The sequence below is a fragment of the Podarcis raffonei genome, chromosome 6, assembly GCF_027172205.1.
Source record: "Podarcis raffonei isolate rPodRaf1 chromosome 6, rPodRaf1.pri, whole genome shotgun sequence".
Taxonomy (NCBI): domain Eukaryota; kingdom Metazoa; phylum Chordata; class Lepidosauria; order Squamata; family Lacertidae; genus Podarcis; species Podarcis raffonei.
The window spans coordinates 38,365,341-38,384,558 of record NC_070607.1 but is presented as its reverse complement, the minus strand read 5'-3'; the positions used below and the strand labels follow the sequence as shown (position 1 = coordinate 38,384,558).

General features: G+C 42.0%; 1 protein-coding gene across 2 annotated transcripts in view; it reads left to right on the top strand.

Annotated features, from left to right (window-relative positions):
• The first annotated feature begins 37 nt into the window (after positions 1–37).
• The window catches only part of RAVER2 (ribonucleoprotein, PTB binding 2), a 40,846-nt gene continuing 21,665 nt past the window's right edge, over positions 38–19,218 (top strand). Inside the window, exons 1-3 of one of the 2 annotated variants that reach the window (XM_053392153.1) lie at positions 38–450; positions 14,696–14,762; positions 17,795–18,264. In XM_053392153.1, the coding sequence (XP_053248128.1) occupies positions 256–450; positions 14,696–14,762; positions 17,795–18,264 (732 nt within the window). In that variant the 5' untranslated portion in view covers positions 38–255. The remainder of the gene's footprint in view (positions 451–14,695; positions 14,763–17,794; positions 18,265–19,218) is intronic. The other variant, XM_053392152.1, reaches the window with a different exon arrangement.

Here is a 19,218-nt window from a genome sequence, read left to right as displayed (position 1 = left end):
AGGTTAGGGGGCATGTCGGGGGGCGCGAGGGGAAGGCGGAGGCGGGCGAGACCGTCCTCCTCTCCTCTCTTTGTATGCAGCGTGGCTGCTGGGTCCTGCGCGCGGGGTGGCTCCCAGCTCCCTCCTCCCCAGGCTCCCGCCCCCTGCCGCCGCCCCAGACCCAAGCCCAGCCCGCCCCGACTGGCTCTCTTCCCCCACTCACTGCCTCCACCCCCCGGGCGGTGTGAGAGCTGCGTTCGCGTCCGGGCCGGCAAGATGGCGGCATCGTCGGGGTCCAGCGGCGCCGAGCTGCCCGGGACTCTGGTGGAGTCGGAGGGCGCGGCGGCGGCGGGGACGCCTCGCGCTCTGGCCCCCGAGGAGATCGCCCGCAGGCTGCGCGGAACCAGGCGGGAGCTGAGCAACAGGCGCAAGATCCTGCTGAGGAACCTGCCCGCCGAGAGCAGCAGCCAGGTGAGCGAAACGCCCCCATTTCTCCCCTTCCCTCGCGGCGCGTGGGGAGCGCAGCTCGGGGCAGAGCCCTCGGAGGGGCGGCGGGGGGGAAGGACGAGCCACGGCCCCCCCCGCTTTCCCCGGGGCTGGAGCCGAGAGTTAATGGGTTGCAGCTGTGGAAGGAGCTTGGTCACGCAGAGTTGGTCACTCAAGGAGCGTGACGGGAACCCGTGGGGAGAGAAAAGATGTCCCGGGGGTGCATCGTCTCTAGGCAGGGAAGAGGTAATTTAGAACTTGCCAGGGATAACGGAGGTGACTGGGCTGGGAGGGAGGCTTGTAGAAGCACATCCTCTCCAAAGTGGAAGAAGAAGGGGAAGGGCCCCCCCTTTTAATGTTGGGAATAATAAGATTCCAGAACTTTGCAGGTAATGATAAGTGAGGTGGGTAGGTATCGTCATTCATCTCCTGAGATAGTGGGAGAGAGGGGACGTCTCTATAATTGGTTGAAAGGCAACACATGCAGAAGCCTAAGTCTTGAAAGTTCTAGGAGGGATTGTGGGCTGGAGGGAGTTAAGGAGGAACACTCCTCTCTCGCTTTCATAGCAGCAAAACATGCGGAGTTGTCTTTCCTTTTATTGCAATGGATACGGTGCTGTGGATAGGAAGTTTGCTTGTTGCCCTGTGTTGGGATTATACCTTACACTTGGTGGCATGAGCAGCAGCTCAGCAGGAACTCCCATCCCTGAATAAAGAAAGTCAAAAGGCAGCCAGAATAGGAGAAAAGAAGCAAAACAAAATGGGCATTGCTTCTTGTTCTCCTATTCGGAAAGCAGATGAGATTTTGTTCAACATCCTGTCTGTGCCTTGTTTTTGCCTTTGGAAAAAACCCTTGTATGTTCTCATCCTCCCCAATTTGTTTATTGCTTTGCATGTCTTTTGCTGTTGCTGAGACCATCATTTTTATTTATTTTTCATATTCACTCACCAAGAATATATGCCTGTAGGGTAGGTGGAGGAAAGTTTTGTAAGAGTTTTATTTTATTGACTAAAGAACTTGCACATTCTAAATTGCTTCCCATTGCTAACATCAGTGACACTTAACTGGAATAGATAGCTGAAGCTGTTTTTCTTTCTTCCCCCTTGGCTTTTCTAACTCTTGTGTAGAATAACTATGTTCTGTTGCAAAGGTTGTACAGTAGTTCAATGAGAAGATACAGACGTGGATAGCCAATAGGAGGTTTTTGGAGTTATCTTTTTCAGCCTTTTGGGCACTGTTAGAAATCATTGCTTTCCATTAAGTAACAGATTTGTAGTCTTCATGATTGCGCAGGTGCATCTGAAAATTGGGGAAAGTTTGGGAAAACAATAAAGAAGTAGAACTGGGATTAAATTTTATTGTTTTAAATTGTCATAGATTTCCAACTCAAGATAAGAGGTTTTTGCAAAGGCAGTCTCAAGTTCCTCTAACATTTACAGTTTTGGAACAAAAGTATAATAAACCCATGCCGTAGCCAGTTATAAGTGGTCAATCTCATGCAATGAAACATGCAAATTAACCAGGACTTTCTAGCTCCTGTTATGTTCCTGAATGCTGAACAAGTTGCCTTGTTCAGTGACAATCTCTGTATGCTTTGCTTTAGTGGGTGGAGGTAGGTTATACAGAATTGAGTTTTAAAGAGGCTATTAGTCCCCAGAAAATTACTGTATTGATATGCATAAAATGTTTACTAGTGGTAGGGACACACTTCTAATGAAATGCATTACTGTTAAAATAGCAAGGCAATGGCAAGTTAAAGGCAAAGATTCTATCATGAGCAAGCTAATAAATGTCGCTGAATGAGTCTGTGGATAATGAAAATGAGTGATAAAAAGAAGACAATAATATTCTCTTCTGTCAAGTACCACATAGAAAGTTCCAAAGTCTGGCATCTTTATAATAGAGTGCAAAATGTTCCATTTATTGTTATTTTTTATTAAATGTATTCATTGCTTTTTAAAAATAAGTCTCATATCAACTTGCAATAAGTTAAAATACAGGAAAGGTGAACACTAAGAACAGGCCATAAATCAAACCAGATTAAGATCTTACAGTTCTTGCAGAGACTGTGCCAGTTCCTTTCATTTGCTGTGAAGTGGATATGATAAAAAAACCCCATTGAAACCTGTTGTGTTCCTATTTTGCCCTATGCGTGGATGTGTAGGCATTTAAAATACAAAAGTTCAACTCAATGTGGACATCAATAGACAATTCCGATTTTAAGATCGCAGGTGTGCCGATTGTAAACCCCATACACTTTCCACCATCACCCTACTTAAAAGAACTTTCAAAATCTGTTTTACCAGGAGTGACAATGAGACAAAAGAAATATATGTGTGCACCATGGGAAAGAATTGCTTCTGCAACTTGTCTATGGTCTGCCTTCAGCCTCAAATAGAAGTACATATTTTTCTGGTTTCAGTGGAACTTACAGGGTGAGATCTAACTAACTCTTTCCCTGAACAGACCACCCAAAAATCAATTGACTTAAATCTGAGTATGGTTAACATTGGATATTACACATAATGCTGATCATATATGGATACAAGGAAGGCCTTAAAAATGTCACAGCAACTTACTTTGAAGTAAGGTCCATTGAACTCAGTGGGACTTGCTGCTTAAGCAAACATGCGTAGAATCATACTGTAAGCCATTTTAGGTTTCAGCTTTACAATTAGCATTCTGGAGATTATTAATTGATTTAAAAATAAGTGAGACCTGCAACAAAATATTGCAACAAAATGTTGGGGTTCCAGCCAGCTAGTTAGAGCTTCTTTCAGAAGTTTCTGTTCCATTATCTTCAACTTTTCTGTCTCTAGTACTCAGTTTTCCATGCTCACTGAGCATTCTTGGTGGCTTGCTGAGTCTCCCCAGGCCCCCATATATATACTTTAAAAACATTTCTGTACTTTCCCCTAATCTGCTGATACTTCTGTCTTGTTCATGGCCAGTGCTGTTTTGGCCACATAAGGAACTTCACTGTCTGAACGAGTTTCCTGCATAGCATAGATAGAGGATGGCAAATATGTATTCAGGCTGCTTCTTGTCCTGTAAGAATAATTGCTTGAAATAGATTAAAATATTCCTTAAAATTATGTACTTTCTGACAGGAAAACAGGTTCAAGTGTTTTTCCCTAAGAGGGAGTCAAGCTGCTATGCTGTGCTGAAAAGTAATTTTAGGACATATGTCTTCGTGGTCCAAATAGTCCTTGTAATAGAAACTTGCAATAGGATTGCAGGGATTGTTACCAAAAAAGGATTTCACTGCCAAGATGTTTTCATTTTCATTAGCCATGCTGTCTGAGTATTCTTTAAACTCATTCTTTATCCAGGCTTTCTTGGATATCCATCGGAATATTGGATTACACGTAGATAGGAGTAAACACATGGTGTCTAAATATATTTTGCTTTTGGAAATATTGCAGCCTCAGAACAAGAATAATTTAGATGATAATTGAAAAAGCAATAGACTTTCTTCTCCTTAAACCTTCTGTTTCTTGTGAAGGATGGTGCTTCAGTGCTGTTTACTGTATTTTTTTAACCATGTTATGTGAATGAAATGTAAAAGGATGAAGCCTGAGATAAGCACAGGAAGGTATTGTGAGAAAGTACTCGCTGAAGACAATTACTGGACATATGCGTGTAGAAATCCACGTTTCAAGACAGAACTAATGATTTGTCTCTGGATATGTACCACGGTGCATCTAATCTGCATACAAGGTTTCTGATCCAGAAGGACATTCACATGTAAACTTCTCTTACTGAGTGGGATGTTTGTACATGGGTTGCACTTATAGGTCCTGTTTAGGTCAGTAGGTCTTCAAGTAACGAGGCATAGGATTGGACTGTACTTGAATGTAGTTTTCCTTTAGGGAACTATAGATTCAGCTTGTAGTGTTTGGGGTTTTATTCTTTATAAGCTAATAACAAACATTTGTTCCTGCTTCACATGACCTCTGTCTTTGTTTAACTGGCCCATTAGCCAGTCTTCATCATTTATTTATTATTATTCATTTCTGGGTTTTAGTGTCATCTGCACTGGTCCTTCCAGGTGACTTATGAAAACACAGATTCAGAAATACAAAAATATATAATACCTAATTACGTCCCCAAAACGTGGAACAGCCAAACCCCTCTGTATTACAAAATTTATACATAGAAGATTCTCCATACCACACCACCAACATAAAAAATCCACTAAGCAACAACTAAAAACTTTTAGCAAAGAATGATAAAACTCTAAAACCCTTAAAACCAGGTGACTGTTCAGATAAATAAAACTACTAAAATTACTGAAAAGCATGGGGGAGGGAAGAAATGTCTCCACATTGTGCCAAAAATATTGTACAATGGACACAAGTTGAGCTTTCAGAACCTTTGAATTGGGTTCAGAAATGCGCTGGCAGCCACTAGGTAAAGGTAAAGGTACCCCTGCCCGTACGGGCCAGTCTTGACAGACTCTAGGGTTGTGCGCTCATCTCACTCTATAGGCCGGGAGCCAGCGCTGTCCGCAGACACTTCCGGGTCACATGGCCAGCGTGACGAAGCTACTCTGGCGAGCCAGAGCCGCACACGGAAACGCCGTTTACCTTCCCGCTAGTAAGCGGTCCCTATTTATCTACTTGCACCCGGGGGTGCTTTCGAACTGCTAGGTTGGCAGGCGCTGGGACCGAGCAACGGGAGCACACCCCGCCGCGGGGATTCGAACCGCCGACCATGTGATCGGCAAGTCCTAGGCGCTGAGGTTTTACCCGCAGCGCCACCCGCGTCCCTGCTGGCAGCCACTACAAGTGAGTAAAAACTGCTGTAATATGCTCAAGATGCCAGGTCTCAGTTAAGCAACACTACTGCTTAATGTTCCACTGGCAGATGTTTCCAGACCTTGCTCAGGGGAAGACCATCAAATAGCACAGTGATACATACAGGAGGTGATCGGATTGTAGATCCCTGATGCCAGGTTATATCCATCCAAGATAGAGCTGGTGAACTGTATTCAGTGCCATGGAGGCCACAGGTGCCTTCAGTGACTCCCAAGCTTCAGTACTCCCAAGCTTTGAGATGCATCTTTCAGGGGAAGTGCAACCCCATCCAGAACTGGTTGAATCCCAATTATAAAGATTCAGAGACGACCCACAAGCATCTCCATTTTGTTTGGATTACACCTGAATATATTGGCTCTCATCCAGTCCATTCCTATGTTGAGGCACCTGCCAAGAACACCTGCTGCGACCATCACAGCTGATGAAAAGGACAAATAAAGTTGTGTGCCATCTGCAAATTGGTGACAGCACATTCCATAACTACAGGTTGTCCCTCTCAGCAGTTTCATGTAGATATTAAAACAGCACAAGGAATAGAATTGGCTCCTGTGAAACCCCATAGGACAAGCTCCTTGAAGCTGAAAAATCCCCCCAGCACCACTACCTGGTACCAAACACCCAAATAAGAGCAGAACCACCACAAAGCATGATGGTACTGAAAGTCACCTAGAGGGCCAGTAGACCTGATGGGGTTGTGTTCCTCCTGTCATTTTCCTGGCACAGGTCATCCAAAAGGGTGACCAATGCGGTCTTGGTGCCAGAACCAGGTCTGTTCCACTATTGAAATTTATCCAGAAAATTAGTTTCTTCAAGATGAGCTGGATCAGTTCAGCAACCAGCCACTCCAGGACATTGCCCAAGGAGGGAGCATTTGCCACTAGCCCAGGGCAGTCCAGGCCACATGCAGCCCTCACTACCTCTTTTGGCGCCCTCAAAGGCTGGGTTATCAAAGTGCTTGGGCTTTGGTAAGGAGACACGAGGGCTCTGGCAAGGTCCTAGAGACCTCCAGCCTCCATCACAAAACCTAGTTAGCGCTTCCCCAGCTTTGGGAAGGAGCTGAGAGGGCTCTGTGACCTTGCTAGAGCCTTGTGCCTCTTTCCTAAAGCCCAGCACTTCTCTTAGCCAGCTTTGGGAAAGCAGCACAAGGACTGTCTGTGTGTGTGTGTTTGTGTGCGTGCGCCAATGCCAACTTTTGACTTTGTTCACTGCCCCTGCGCAACGAGGCAGTGTGTGGCCTGCAGGCTCCATGTTGAAGCACTTTTGTGGCCCATTTGGTATGAAAAGTTGGACCACCCTGTACCAGCCTTTAGTTGTTTATATTTTATTGGTCCTGGGAAAGTTTATTTAGAATTGGATTCACCTCCATTCCTTGAGGTAGGGAAGAACTGTTCCTTCTTATAATGAGGCATTTGGAGCCTCCCTGACCCATCCTGCTAGACTTTGTAAGCCAAGTGGTGCAAAGATCCATGGCCTTATCTGCATCCTCAGACTACATCAACTGAAACTCATATATCACTATTGGACTAGCCAATGGGAAAGGGCACTTAGACTGGAGTCCTTTCTGCTGGCTTACAATGGACTCACTTGAGTTATTCCAACATTGTGTCTCTATACTCGATTTCATCAAGATTCTGTAAGTCCTGGAAGCTCATAGATCCTTATCTGTCTATTTTTAAATATACACTTTTAATTTTACAGACAACTGGTTATCTGTTTTAGGGAAACCTCTAGATACATGGAGACCATTCTCTTCTTTATGTAGAAACTGATACTTTATTTGGACGCAGGGAGTGTTTCACACTGATAGGCACTAAGCCACCAACACTCGCTAGTTGAGAGAATGATGCCTTATATATGCATTTGAAACCAAATTGCCATATTTTATCATTTGTACTTGTTTTGGAAATGTTTTCTGGTAGCTTTGTAGTGATACATACTTCTGTTTCTTGGCATTTGAAAATGGGGAACTGTTAATCTTTAGTCTTGTGGAAGCATAGCTTTTGGTTCTGGAATATATTTTTTAAAATCAGCTGCAATTAGAAAAGTCCCTTTAATGAAATAGCAAGCTTTCCCCCCCCCCCCCAAACTGACTGCAAAATAGCAGGTACTCATCTTGGCTGGTGCTTCGACATGACTGCATTTGCCTTTTCCTAGAAATACAGTGGTACCTCAGGTTAAGTACTTAATTCATTCCAGAGGTCCGTACTTAATCTGAAACTGTTCTTAACCTGAAGAACCACTTTAGCTAGTGGGGCCTCCTGCTGCTGCCGCGCTGCCGGATCCCGATTTCTGTTCTCATCCTGAAGCAAAGTTCTTAACCTGAAGCACTATTTCTGGGTTAGCAGAGTCTATAACCTGAAGCGTATGTAACCTGAAGCGTATGTAACCTGAGGTACCACTGTAATAAATTGTGAGAACACATAAGCTCTTGAAAGTATCATAGCTTGCTTGGTACATTAGAAATCTGACTGTGATTTAGCATTTTTATGAGTTAACATTCAAAAGTGGACTTTATTTGATAGGTTAGAAAATATAAATAGTTGATAAAACATTCATGCGCACTTTCGCATCTCTGCTTAGTGTCACAAGCTGCATTTTTCATAGTTAAAGTCATTTGCCTCAGAACTATACTTCCTGTTCATTGTAGTATTTATTTATTTTATTTTAAAAATGTATATTCTGTACCACTTAACTACAATAATCTCTAAGTGGTGTACAAGTAACTCAATGCAATGAAGATAAAAGTTAGTTAAAGCTATAAAATCAGAATTTCAGTTGTTAAAATGCCCACTAATATATTTTTTTTAAAGTCTTCAGTAGGTGCTGGATGTTTAAGAGGGAGGGGGCCTCTCTGACCTCAACAGGAAGAGAGTTTTGTAGAACACTGAACATATGGCTCCTGGTGGATATAAGCCATGCATCTGAGGCTCACATGAAGACCCCAGTGATTGGGCAGGGATATAAGGGATTAGTCACTTCTTTTGGCAACCTGGACCCAAATTGTTAAGGGCCTTGAACCTGGCCTGATAGCAAATGGACAGGCAGTGCAAGCTTTTATTTATCTGCTGGCATTGCAGTGAGCAGTCTTCTAATTCTGGTTCCTTTTCATAAAGGATGTTGCTATGATTTTGCTGGTGCCTCTTATGCTGTCTAACTAGCAGACTGAAGAAGTACATATGCTAACTAATGGCCAAAGGCTATGCTTAGCTTTGCAGGAAATAAACAAAAAGATGGGATCCTCTCGTTGTAGCATGGGATAGTAAGAAAGTCTTATTATAGCTATCTACTTTCTCTCTTTGTAATAATGTGGGCAGCACAGCTAGCTGTCAAGAAGCTAGAAGAGACTGATGCCTTTTCCCACGCTAGTTAAGCTGGTGTATTGGGAGTTAAGCTGATTTAGTTCCCTTAAAGTCAAAGGTTATAAATTAACTTAACAGAAAGTACTTTGTAGTAGCGGGTTGGTGATCTAGCTGTCAGTAGTGAATAAGAAGGTACTATTTGAGATGAGATCAGAGTGTGGGTAGAGTATGGGGTTTGAATTGGGGTGACCATGGATAAAATCCTCACTCAGCTGCAGAGCTAATTGAGTGACCCTGGAGAACTTCCTACCTCACTATCCTGAACACAGGGTTGCTACGAGGGTGAAAAATTAGCTAGCTCCATTGATTCCTAGACTCCTTGGAAGAATAGTGGGACAGATGTGGATGATAAATAATGTGACTGTTGAGTAGTGTTGCACTGCAATCAAGACACTAATTTAGCTCCCAGGACATATGTGAGAATATGCATTCCTTTTGGAAAATAGCATTCCTGAACCTTCTTTCTTATTTGGAGTTCTCAAAGAAACACTTCACAGGTCAGGAGGCAGACTCTAGCAGCCCTATTTATAAGTGTGTTAATATTGTCAGGTTGTACAGCAGGAATGGGGAACTGGGTTTGACCAGAAGCCTGAGTCCTGGGTTCTTAACTTTGCCCAACCCACCTGGCATCACTCTGAAGAGTGTCAAGCTGTATTGCAAAAGAAAATCCAAGCTAAGCAAGGCCTGGAGCTGCTGCCTGTCAGCTGGTCAACTACCTTCGAGTTGCCACCTATCAGCTGAAAGGTGGCAGCTTCAAGCCTGCTGGAATTCCCCACGCCCCACTTTGGGCAGGGGTCAGTTGCATTGCCAAGTTCCTCATGCAGAACCCAGTAGTGCAGCTGATGCCAGCAGGCTCGCGCTCACTGCCAATCAGCATTCCTTGCTATTGCACAATTGGGAGTGATGTTAGTTGCGTGGGTCAAGGGGGTGTGATTAATGGGTAACTAGAACCCCTGTTGGGCCTAATTATATCCATGGACTGGAGGCTCCCCACTCCTGTTGTAGAATATTGGCCTGGTTTGCATGATGCAGTAAGCCAGACTATGCATTTGGGGAATCACACAGCCCCCTGCAGAGAAGCCACTTTGCTCCTTCCTGGTACTTCTATTAATTCCGTGGTACACTGAGCTAAGCCACATTTTACTTAGCGTGTTGCCCAAACCTGGGCTCATGGTTTAAGCTCTCCCCTTTCTAACCATTAACCGAAGCCAAGGTTTGTTCTAGGCTGCAGCTTGTGGTTAGTTGAGGAGATAAGTTGAGCATAATAGCTCAGTCAGTAGAGCACGAGACTCTTAATCTTAGGGTTGCGGGTTTGAGCCCCACATTGGGCAAAAGATTCCTTCATTGCAGGGGGTTGAACTAGATGACCCTCATGGTCCCTTCTAACTCTATGATTCTATTATAAGCTCGTGTTCAGGCAACATGCTGGTCTAGCTCAGCATGGAGTGGCAGTAAAACAGGACTGAGGAAGAGCAAAGCAGCTGCGAATTTGGTTTGCCATGCCGTGCTAGCTAGGCCATTGTTTAAAGTACAGTACTACTTGCCAGAAAGCATAACAAATTCCTATATAGAGAGACAGGCTTAGCCGATCATTTTAGTGAGTGAATCATTTTTAAAAATATTGTTTTATAGGTGTCAGCTAGGGATTGTTTTTATTTGATGGGTACTCCAAGGGGAATGATGTGTACTGACAAATTTCAGAAGATGCATGTGTGAGTTTCAGGCATGCTTTCAACCTTCTGTAAACATCAAATATATATTTACACATAACAAATTGGTCGTGTACTGACCATTCCTTCACTTTAGTGATGGTGATTTAAGACTCCAAAGAAATGTGCCTTTCTCTCATCTCCCTATGCCAGTCAGAATCCCCATTCTGGTCACAACTCCCCCCCCCCCCTTGCATTTAACCCACCATAAGGCAGATGTATTGGATTGCTGAGTAGTAGCAATAACATACTATCAGTGTATGTAGATAGCCTGAGGAGCAGCATCATGTTTTATTAACACAGCATTTGACAGCTGTTAACCGATGAAATAAGAGACTAGTATCCAATCTGACTAAAAAGAATGCACTTGATCCTATTCAGATCAAACCCCTATTACCCACTAAGCTATGTATATTGAATTAGCAGATTGGCAAGGTGGGAGTGTGTTGTGATCTAGGGCACTTTGTAGAGTAGAAGGATGTGTCGTAACAAATTCAGTTTCATTGGAGACCCTCAAGGCAGAGTGAGTGTGTAAATATATCATAATCAGTCTGATTAGGGCCAAAAGTACTCATTGTTTTTAATGCAACAACAGGGCCTTCTTGGTCACAGTTCCTCTCCCTGGTGTGGTACATCTGTCTTGCTCATAATTATCATTATTATTAACATGTGGAATTTAAAGAACATTTCTGTTCAACCAGCCATTGGTAGCTGAAAGTTACTGTTCCTGGCAACTTTGAAATTCTTTAACCTGTGAGGATATTTTATTGCTTTTGCGTTGTTCTTTTATGTTTTGTTGTTTCGGGAGGAAAGACAGAATAAAAATTTAATCAGTAAGTAAAATTTGCCACGTCTTTCTGTAGAACAGGGCTGGCTAACCTTTGGTGCCTCCAGATGTTGTTCCTAATCTCCCATCAATCATGGTCATACAGTCCAACAACATTTGGAGCATCACAAGTAAGCCATACCTGCTTTAGAAAAATCTGTGGGTAGACTGGGAGGGTAGCACAGGCCTCCCCTGTATAGTTTTCCTAATCAAAATCTCCATACGAAACTGATTATTGTTCCAAAGGTGCTATTTGAAGGGCAAATAGCCACATCAGGGGTGATTTCTGGTAGCAAATGGCCCAGCAGGAAATGGTTAAACTCTCCTCCAGCACAGCAGTCCTGACCTAGATTGGGAGGCCATACCAAATGCTCTTTTTTAAAGGAAGAGACATAGCCAGTTGCACATTAATTGAAAAGAATGTTCCACAGTGTGCAGGTCGACTCCTAGTCAGGTTGAAATTCTGATACAGGCACTCCTCACACACTAGATGCACCAGGAGAAGCAGCAGCTATGCCAACCATAAACTGAAATCAAAATAAACTGAACAGTGCAACATAAATGGGCAATGAGTATGAAAGTAGCATTAGATTATGATTTGGATAGATTGTTATTTGGAAGCTATAACAAAAGTAGCAAAAAAACCCCCAAAACGAAAGAAACAAAAAACAAATACTAATAATGGTTGTATCCAGTTGGCACAAGGAATTTTGCTTGTGCTGGGGAACTTCCTCTCTCCTTTTCCTGTGAGCTCCCCCAAATCTGTCCTGCCTTCCGTCCCACCACACAACCCTGTGAAGCATGGGGGGGGGGAGGAGATGAAGTTCCAATGCACAGGATGAAGTCCTTGTGCTATATGACTTCTCTGGATGCAAACCAGTGTTTTTAGTTGCAAATTGTTTTGTAAGAAGAGACTCATAAATTAAATAATAGTGCTTGTTTACACCCCCAAAGTAGACCTAATTATTTTTATAATAATCAATATCTTTGTATCTCTTCCTGTGCTGTGGGATTCCACTACAGTGGTACCTCGGGTTAAGAACTTAATTCGTTCTGGAGGTCTGTTCTTAACCTGAGGTACCACTTTAGCTAATGGGGCCTCCTGTTGCTGCCGCGTCGCCGGAGCACGGTTTCTGTTTTCATCCTGAAGCAAAGTTCTTAACCTGAGGCACTATTTCTGGGTTAGCGGAGTCTGTAACCTGAAGCCTCTGTAACCCGAGGTACCACTGTATTATTGTTTCATCATTACTTTTTTCCACCTTTCCTTTCTCTTCTAAACTACCGTATTTTTCGCTCCGTAAGACGCACTTTTTTCTTCCTAAAAAGTAAGGGGAAATGTCTGTGCGTCTTATGGAGCGAATGCGTGGTCCCTGGAGCCGAATTGCCCAGGGGCAAAAAGCAGATCATGCTCTTTTTGTTTTTTGTTTTGTTTTTTGAAAGAGGTAAGTGGATGTTGAAACAATGCTGCTGATCCGCAAGCGATCAGAAGGGAGATAGTAATAAAGTAGGCTGCCTGGGAGGGGGGAGGTAAAGACAGCGAACTTGCAAGGAGAGGAGACAGGAAGACTAAAGCAATGAGAAGAGAAATTAGAAGAAAAGGAGGAGCAAAAAACTGCTCCAGCTAAAGAAAAGGCACTAAGACAAATGAGGGAAGGGGGTGTTGAAAGGAAGCAGCTGATCGGCAAGCGATCAGGAGGGAGATAAGGAACACTAGTGATAAAGGAGGCTGTCTGGGAGGGGGGAGGTAAAAGCCCATGGATCCTCAGGATTTTTACATTGGGTCACCCCAAATTCACCATCAGATCACATAGCATGTCCATGGCTACAGCCCGCACCAAAAAAATCACTCACCCACTGTTGCGTGGGGCCGCAATGGCACAAAAACGTGGTTACAAAGCACGGATCCACATGGATCTTCAGGATTTTTCATTGGGCTACCACAAACTCACCGTCAAATCACATGTCTGTGGCCACAGCATGAACCACAAAAATCATACATCCACTGTTTTGTTCAGAATATTTTTTTTTCTTGTTTTCCTCCTCTAAAAACTAGGTGTGTCTTATGGTCAGGTGCATCTTATGGAGCAAAAAATACGGTACTTTCCTTAAGCATGAGGTTTTGCAGCCCCCGTTTGTTGTGGCTATAATCACCTATTTTCCTTTTAAAGCTCAGATTAAGTTTTGTAATATCATATAGTTCAGAAATCTTAGCATTGTCTCATCATTGCATTTCTTGAAGTAAACTTTCTGTGAACTTTACTTTCTGTATTACCCCTCCACAAAATGACTCAGTTCATATACCATAGTAAAACAAACCTTAGTTTACAGATTGTGGTTTATTGGGAGCAAATACTGGTTCAGGCATAGCACTAAGCCAGGAGTTGTGTTGAGTTTCCGCTATGCAATTGCAGGGAGAAAGCAAAACAGCCCAGAATGGTGTGCATTCACCGTCAACCATTAACTATGGAATAAGCCTGTTATGCCAACAGGCTTAGCATGTTCTTCTTTAATGAGGAAAATCTCATGTCCCTTCTGGAACTATCTTGATTTTACCAGCCCAAATATGGTATCTATATACATTGCCTTGTCTCTAAATCTCTGAGTTTATTGTCCCTCTGGTGAGTCTATAAAGTTCCCATTGACCCCCAACCCAATTTCTAAGTCATTGACAAGAGAGGAGAAGCACATGTTCCTTTTCAGTACACAACAGGAAGAGGATGCAACACCCCTTGGAAAAAAAGAAGAAGCATTTAGCACCTGTGAAACAGGTGCTAGCTGCTGAATTCCTCAGGGATGTGCACAGAATTGCCTAATTATAGAGGAGGGAAAATGCATTATAAGTGTAGTACTGTGTAAGTTCATTGAAATGCTGAAAATAATTGTGTTCTCTAATTATACTTCTCTGTGACCTTGTTTGCAATGGTAAGATGCACAGTTTCAGAATGTAGTCTTGGAGTGTTGTAGAAGCGCACAATAAAATGTTGGGAGCATGCAGACTTTCCCCTATGACTTTAGATATTGCTAACTACTCATTGACATGGTGTTGAATGCTGTATCTTTCAATAAAATGTGACTACTGAAGTTTGGATCAAAAATTATATTTTTGGTATTTCATTTCTGTGAAGAACAAGGCAATCTATCTCAGTAAGAGATTTCATTTTAAACAGAAGGAGTTTTGCTGTACAATGCAGAATAAATACCGTTGAGTTGCATTATTAGCAGTGTTCTACATCATCCTTATCTGGCAACTCAGTATGCCAGCCTTCTATAGTTCTTTTTTACATTAGGCAAAAAGTAACTACTCTAGGAATTTCACTTTTCAAAGGACAGAGCTTGTGGTTGAAGTGAGTGCTCACTCATATTGATTCCTAATTAATGTTTTGTATAGCAGTATGTCTATGGAGTAATTCTTTATTTGGAACAATTCAAAAACCTTAACATTAAAATAAAAATGTTCAGTGCACTGAGTTTATTCTGATGGATTGTGTTGTTTTTTTCTTTTGCCACCTTCCCAGGAAATCCATAATTTATTAAAAGACTTTGAATTGAAGTACTGTTATGTGGACAAAAATAAAAGAACAGGTAAGAACCAAGAAGTATTATTTATTAATCACCTTCCACACATTGCTTACAGCTTAAAAAACCAGTTAAAAACAAGTGATGTGTGTGTATTTATTTATTTATCTAGCTGTGTGTGTGTGTGTGTGTGTGTGTGTGTGTGTGTGTGTACACACACATAAAAAGAGTTTACGCTCATGGCAGAGAACTAGGACTATAAGATTTTGCATACAGAGCTAGTTAAGTCCATAAGACACACATGTAATTAAACTGTGACTTCAGTGCCCTTGTTCACACATAATGCAAAGCTGTGGTTTAATGCTATATGAATGAGCCTTAAAGGATTCTGAAACTGACACTCCCCATGTCTGTTATCCCATTGTTTGCATGGGAACTTAGCGTGTGCATTGGAACCTCTTGTGTGTGCAAGGAGTACGGAAATGTTGCCAGATTCAATTATTTCAATTTTATCAGAACTGCCTTGAATTTCCTTTGGTTTAATCAGAAGTCTTTCATTGGTCTTATATTAACGTTCAACAACACAGTTTATTTAGTATGAAAAGCAGGGCTTCCTTCCTTCCTGTTTAACTCAAGGACTAAACACCAGCAGTGAGTGAGGCCAGAGCCAAAGTGGGTAAAGCCGGAGCCACCCCCAATAAGAATAAGAATAAGAATTTATTATTTGTACCCCGCACATCTGGCTGGGTTTCCCCAGCCACTCTGGGTGGCTCCCAACAGAATATTAAAAGAACAATAAAACATCAAACATTAAAAACTTCCCTAAACAGGACTGTCTTCAGATGTCTTCTAAAAGCCAGATAGTTGTCCATTTCCTTGACATCCGATGGGAGGGCGGGTGCTACCACCGAGAAGGCCCTCTGCCCAACTCTTTTTCTCTTCTTTCTCTCTCCCACACAAGCTTGCACTGCATCAGTCATCACCCATTCACCATCAACTCTCTCCCTGCCACTCATTGCGGTTAATCTATTCACATATACACAAAGACCTCTCCTTCCTCCTCTCTTCTCTCCCTCCCTTTTTGCTCTCTCCTTCCCTTTCTTGCGCCTCTCCTTCTCCTGTCCCCATGGGGCAATTCGGCTTAGATCAAAAGCTTCCATTGGCACCAATGGAAGCTTTGCTTCCTAAGTCTAATGGTGGCAGGGCAGTGGTGGTGGCAGAATATAGGAAAGTCTTAATGTCCCCTCCCAAAAATGTAAATTGCCCCCACCATGCTGTGGTTAGACATCTTAATGGCATTATATTATGATTTTTGTAGGCATCATAATATAATTCCTTTGAGCAAAATAGGAATTAGTAGTTTATAAGCATCACACTTACTTCGTTTCAGTTTCACTACTGATTGCTACCATATTTTCTAGAACATGAATTGTATTTATTCATATAAATAAATAAATAAATAATATTTATAGATGAATAAAAGAATATATAATGGTGGTGGTATCACACATCCTGATTGGTCAAATTGTGCAATACAGAAGTTTTATGAGGAAACAGCTGTTTCCCTTCAATTACAAAACATATTGCAAGTTATAAGAAAGCTTTGCGTAGCTGGTATCTAGACCAAAGCCTTAATGTTACAGTAATACTTACTCTAATCTATCTATGTGCTTAATTAGTATAAGATGGTCCCAGCTACGATTCAGTTAAACCTGCTTTTAAAAAAAAAAGTGTCACTATGCTTATAATTTATTTAGTAAACCTTTTAGACTTGAGGATAGTGTAACCTCTGATTATTCAGGCTTGAAAGAAAATGTTAGCATTCCTGATTCTCAGTGGTATCATCTTTCCACTCAGTTTCACTTCTACTTGAGCTTCGGTGTTCAGTAGAAGCAGATGATTAATAGGCAATCTGGAATAAAAGATGTTTTCTGTTTTAAACCATAATCTTGCAACCAGAGCTTCCTGGAATTGAATTTCAGGAAAAGGCTCTATTGAAATATGATATGTCAGCAATAACTCTAAAAGGTTACAGCGCATGAGGCAGCACAGTCACCCCCACAGACACATCATGGCAATTTTTGACAAAGCACATGGTGGAGGAGGAGGGGCATGGAATTAATAGGTACATCCCATGTTACTTGGTTTTTATTTAACATTATACAGCTGTGCTTATTTTGAGCTGTTAACCACACTACTAATAATATTTAAAGTATGTCCTCACATAGTAAAGACAAAGAATATTTTCTAAGTAAGCCTTGCTTGTACTGTGGTACCTCGGGTTAAGTACTTAATTCGTTCTGGAGGTCCATTCTTTACCTGAAACTATTCTTAACCTGAGGTACCACTTTAGCCAATGGGGTCTCCCACTGCCGCCGCGTGATTTCTGTTCTCATCCTGAAGCCAAGTTCTTAACCCAAGGTAATATTTCTGGGTTAGTGGAATCTGTAGCCTGTGGCGTATGTAAGCCAAGATACCACTGTACTGTGATTAGTGTATAAACAATATTATGATAGAACTGGGAACTATCTATGTTTAGGGTGGTGGCAAGGGGATCTTCCTCCCCAACAGTCCTCTAAAAAGCCTCGTCCGGAGGGTTGGGGAACCCTTAGGAAAGGCCTCATATTTTTAAATAGGGGATTACGGGGAAATGGACATGGCTTCCCCAAAATGAATCCTGGGAACTGTACTTTATCTTTCGCAGAGCTGTAATTCTTAGCATTCTTAACAAACTATAGCCCCCAGGATTCTTTGGGAAAGTTGTGTGCTTTAAATATATAATGTGGATATGACTTACGTTTGTAAGAGTGGAACATCCACTTTCTATGAGCGAAGAGAACTATAATCATGAATTCTCAAACCCTTACTTTGTTTCAGAATTCAGGAAGAAGAAGCAATATGGCCTGATTTATATTTTACACTATCCATTGTTTTATGTTTATTGTGATTTTGGGGCATCACAAAAGTCAACCACCAACTTTGTAATAAATGCTGGTACTTTCCTTGCTCTGAGGCTCATCCAACAAGCCAACTTTGTTGCTGAAGATGAATTATGGTAGACTATGTAAATATCTGTTGCTGTTTTTGCTGTCTTCCAGCTTTTGTTACTTTACTGAATGGAGAGCAGGCTCAGAATGCAATACGGTTGTTTCACCAATACTCCCTTCGAGGGAAAGAAATCTCAGTGCAGCTTCAGCCAACCGATGCCCTGCTCTGCATTACCAACTTACCACGCTCCTATACATTGCAAGAGTTTGAAGAGTTGGTGCGGCCCTATGGCAATGTTGAAAGACACTTTTTGATTTATAGTGAAATCACTGGGTATTCGAAGGGCTATGGTTTTGTGGAATACATGAAAAAGGATTCTGCAGCTAAAGCTAGGTTGGACCTTCTAGGGAAACAAGTAGGTGGGAATGCCCTTTTTGCTCAGTGGATGGATGTCAATCAGTTAACTCCAGAACTCATACATTCAAAGTGCCTTTGTGTGGAAAACCTCCCTACAGACTACACAGATGCAGAGGATCTGATGCAGACTTTTTCGTCGAAATATAACCCTGTGTTTTATCAGGTATGTAGGACTTTTAAAGCCACAGCTCTTGTCTTTGGGGGCTGTGTGGTTTGACTACTCACCTTACATGGACTTTCCTTTGTTTGATTTTTAGCTTAATATGTTGAAGCTGGTAAATGATTATAGTACGCTTGTAACAGCTCCAGTAGTAGTATAAAGGTTTATTAGGGTTGGGTATGGCTGGCCTGCATTAGTCACCTGAAAATTATGTAAAAGGCCATCTGGGCCACTTCCTTGCATTTACAGAATTTCTGTTTGAGGAAGCAATTCTGGGAAACATTTTAAACTTTCACTTATAAATCTTAGAGTTTCTGGTATTTCAGGGGAGGGGGAGTCGGAAACAACAGAATAAAGCTCCCTCAGTATATATAAAAATGTTATATTTTAGAACCCCAAATTGGAATTTAGAAATCATTTACTGTAAATTGGTAAAGAAAACCTACCAACTGATGAAAGCAATTGAGACATCTCATGAAGTTGTCTCTAATTCATGAAAGTTTGTGCCGCACGAAGTCTGCTAGACTTCAAGATTCCAGAAAACTCTCCGTAGTCCCCCCTCCCCTTCAATAGACTTAAGTTGGCAATCTCTTTGGATACTAGAAAAGACAGGGGCAAGAACATCACCTTTGTTTTGAAGGGGCTGAATGGGATCAGACAATTTAATACTGCTTGTTTATAGTATTGGAGAGGGGACTATAGCTCAGTGGGTAGAGTATATGTTTGCATGGAGAAGGTGCCAGACTTAAGCTCCAGGATTTCCAGTTAAAAATATATTGAAAGCCAGAACTTAGAAGGGCTTCTGCTTGAGACCACGGTGATCAGTATGCTGGTCTAGATGCCACAAGACTGTTCCATGTGTTCATAGTTATTTCCAGTGTGCTGAGAAACATCCTTATATTTAATATTTTTCTTTCTTCCCTACCTCTTCCTTTTAAACTAATTTAAACTAGCCCC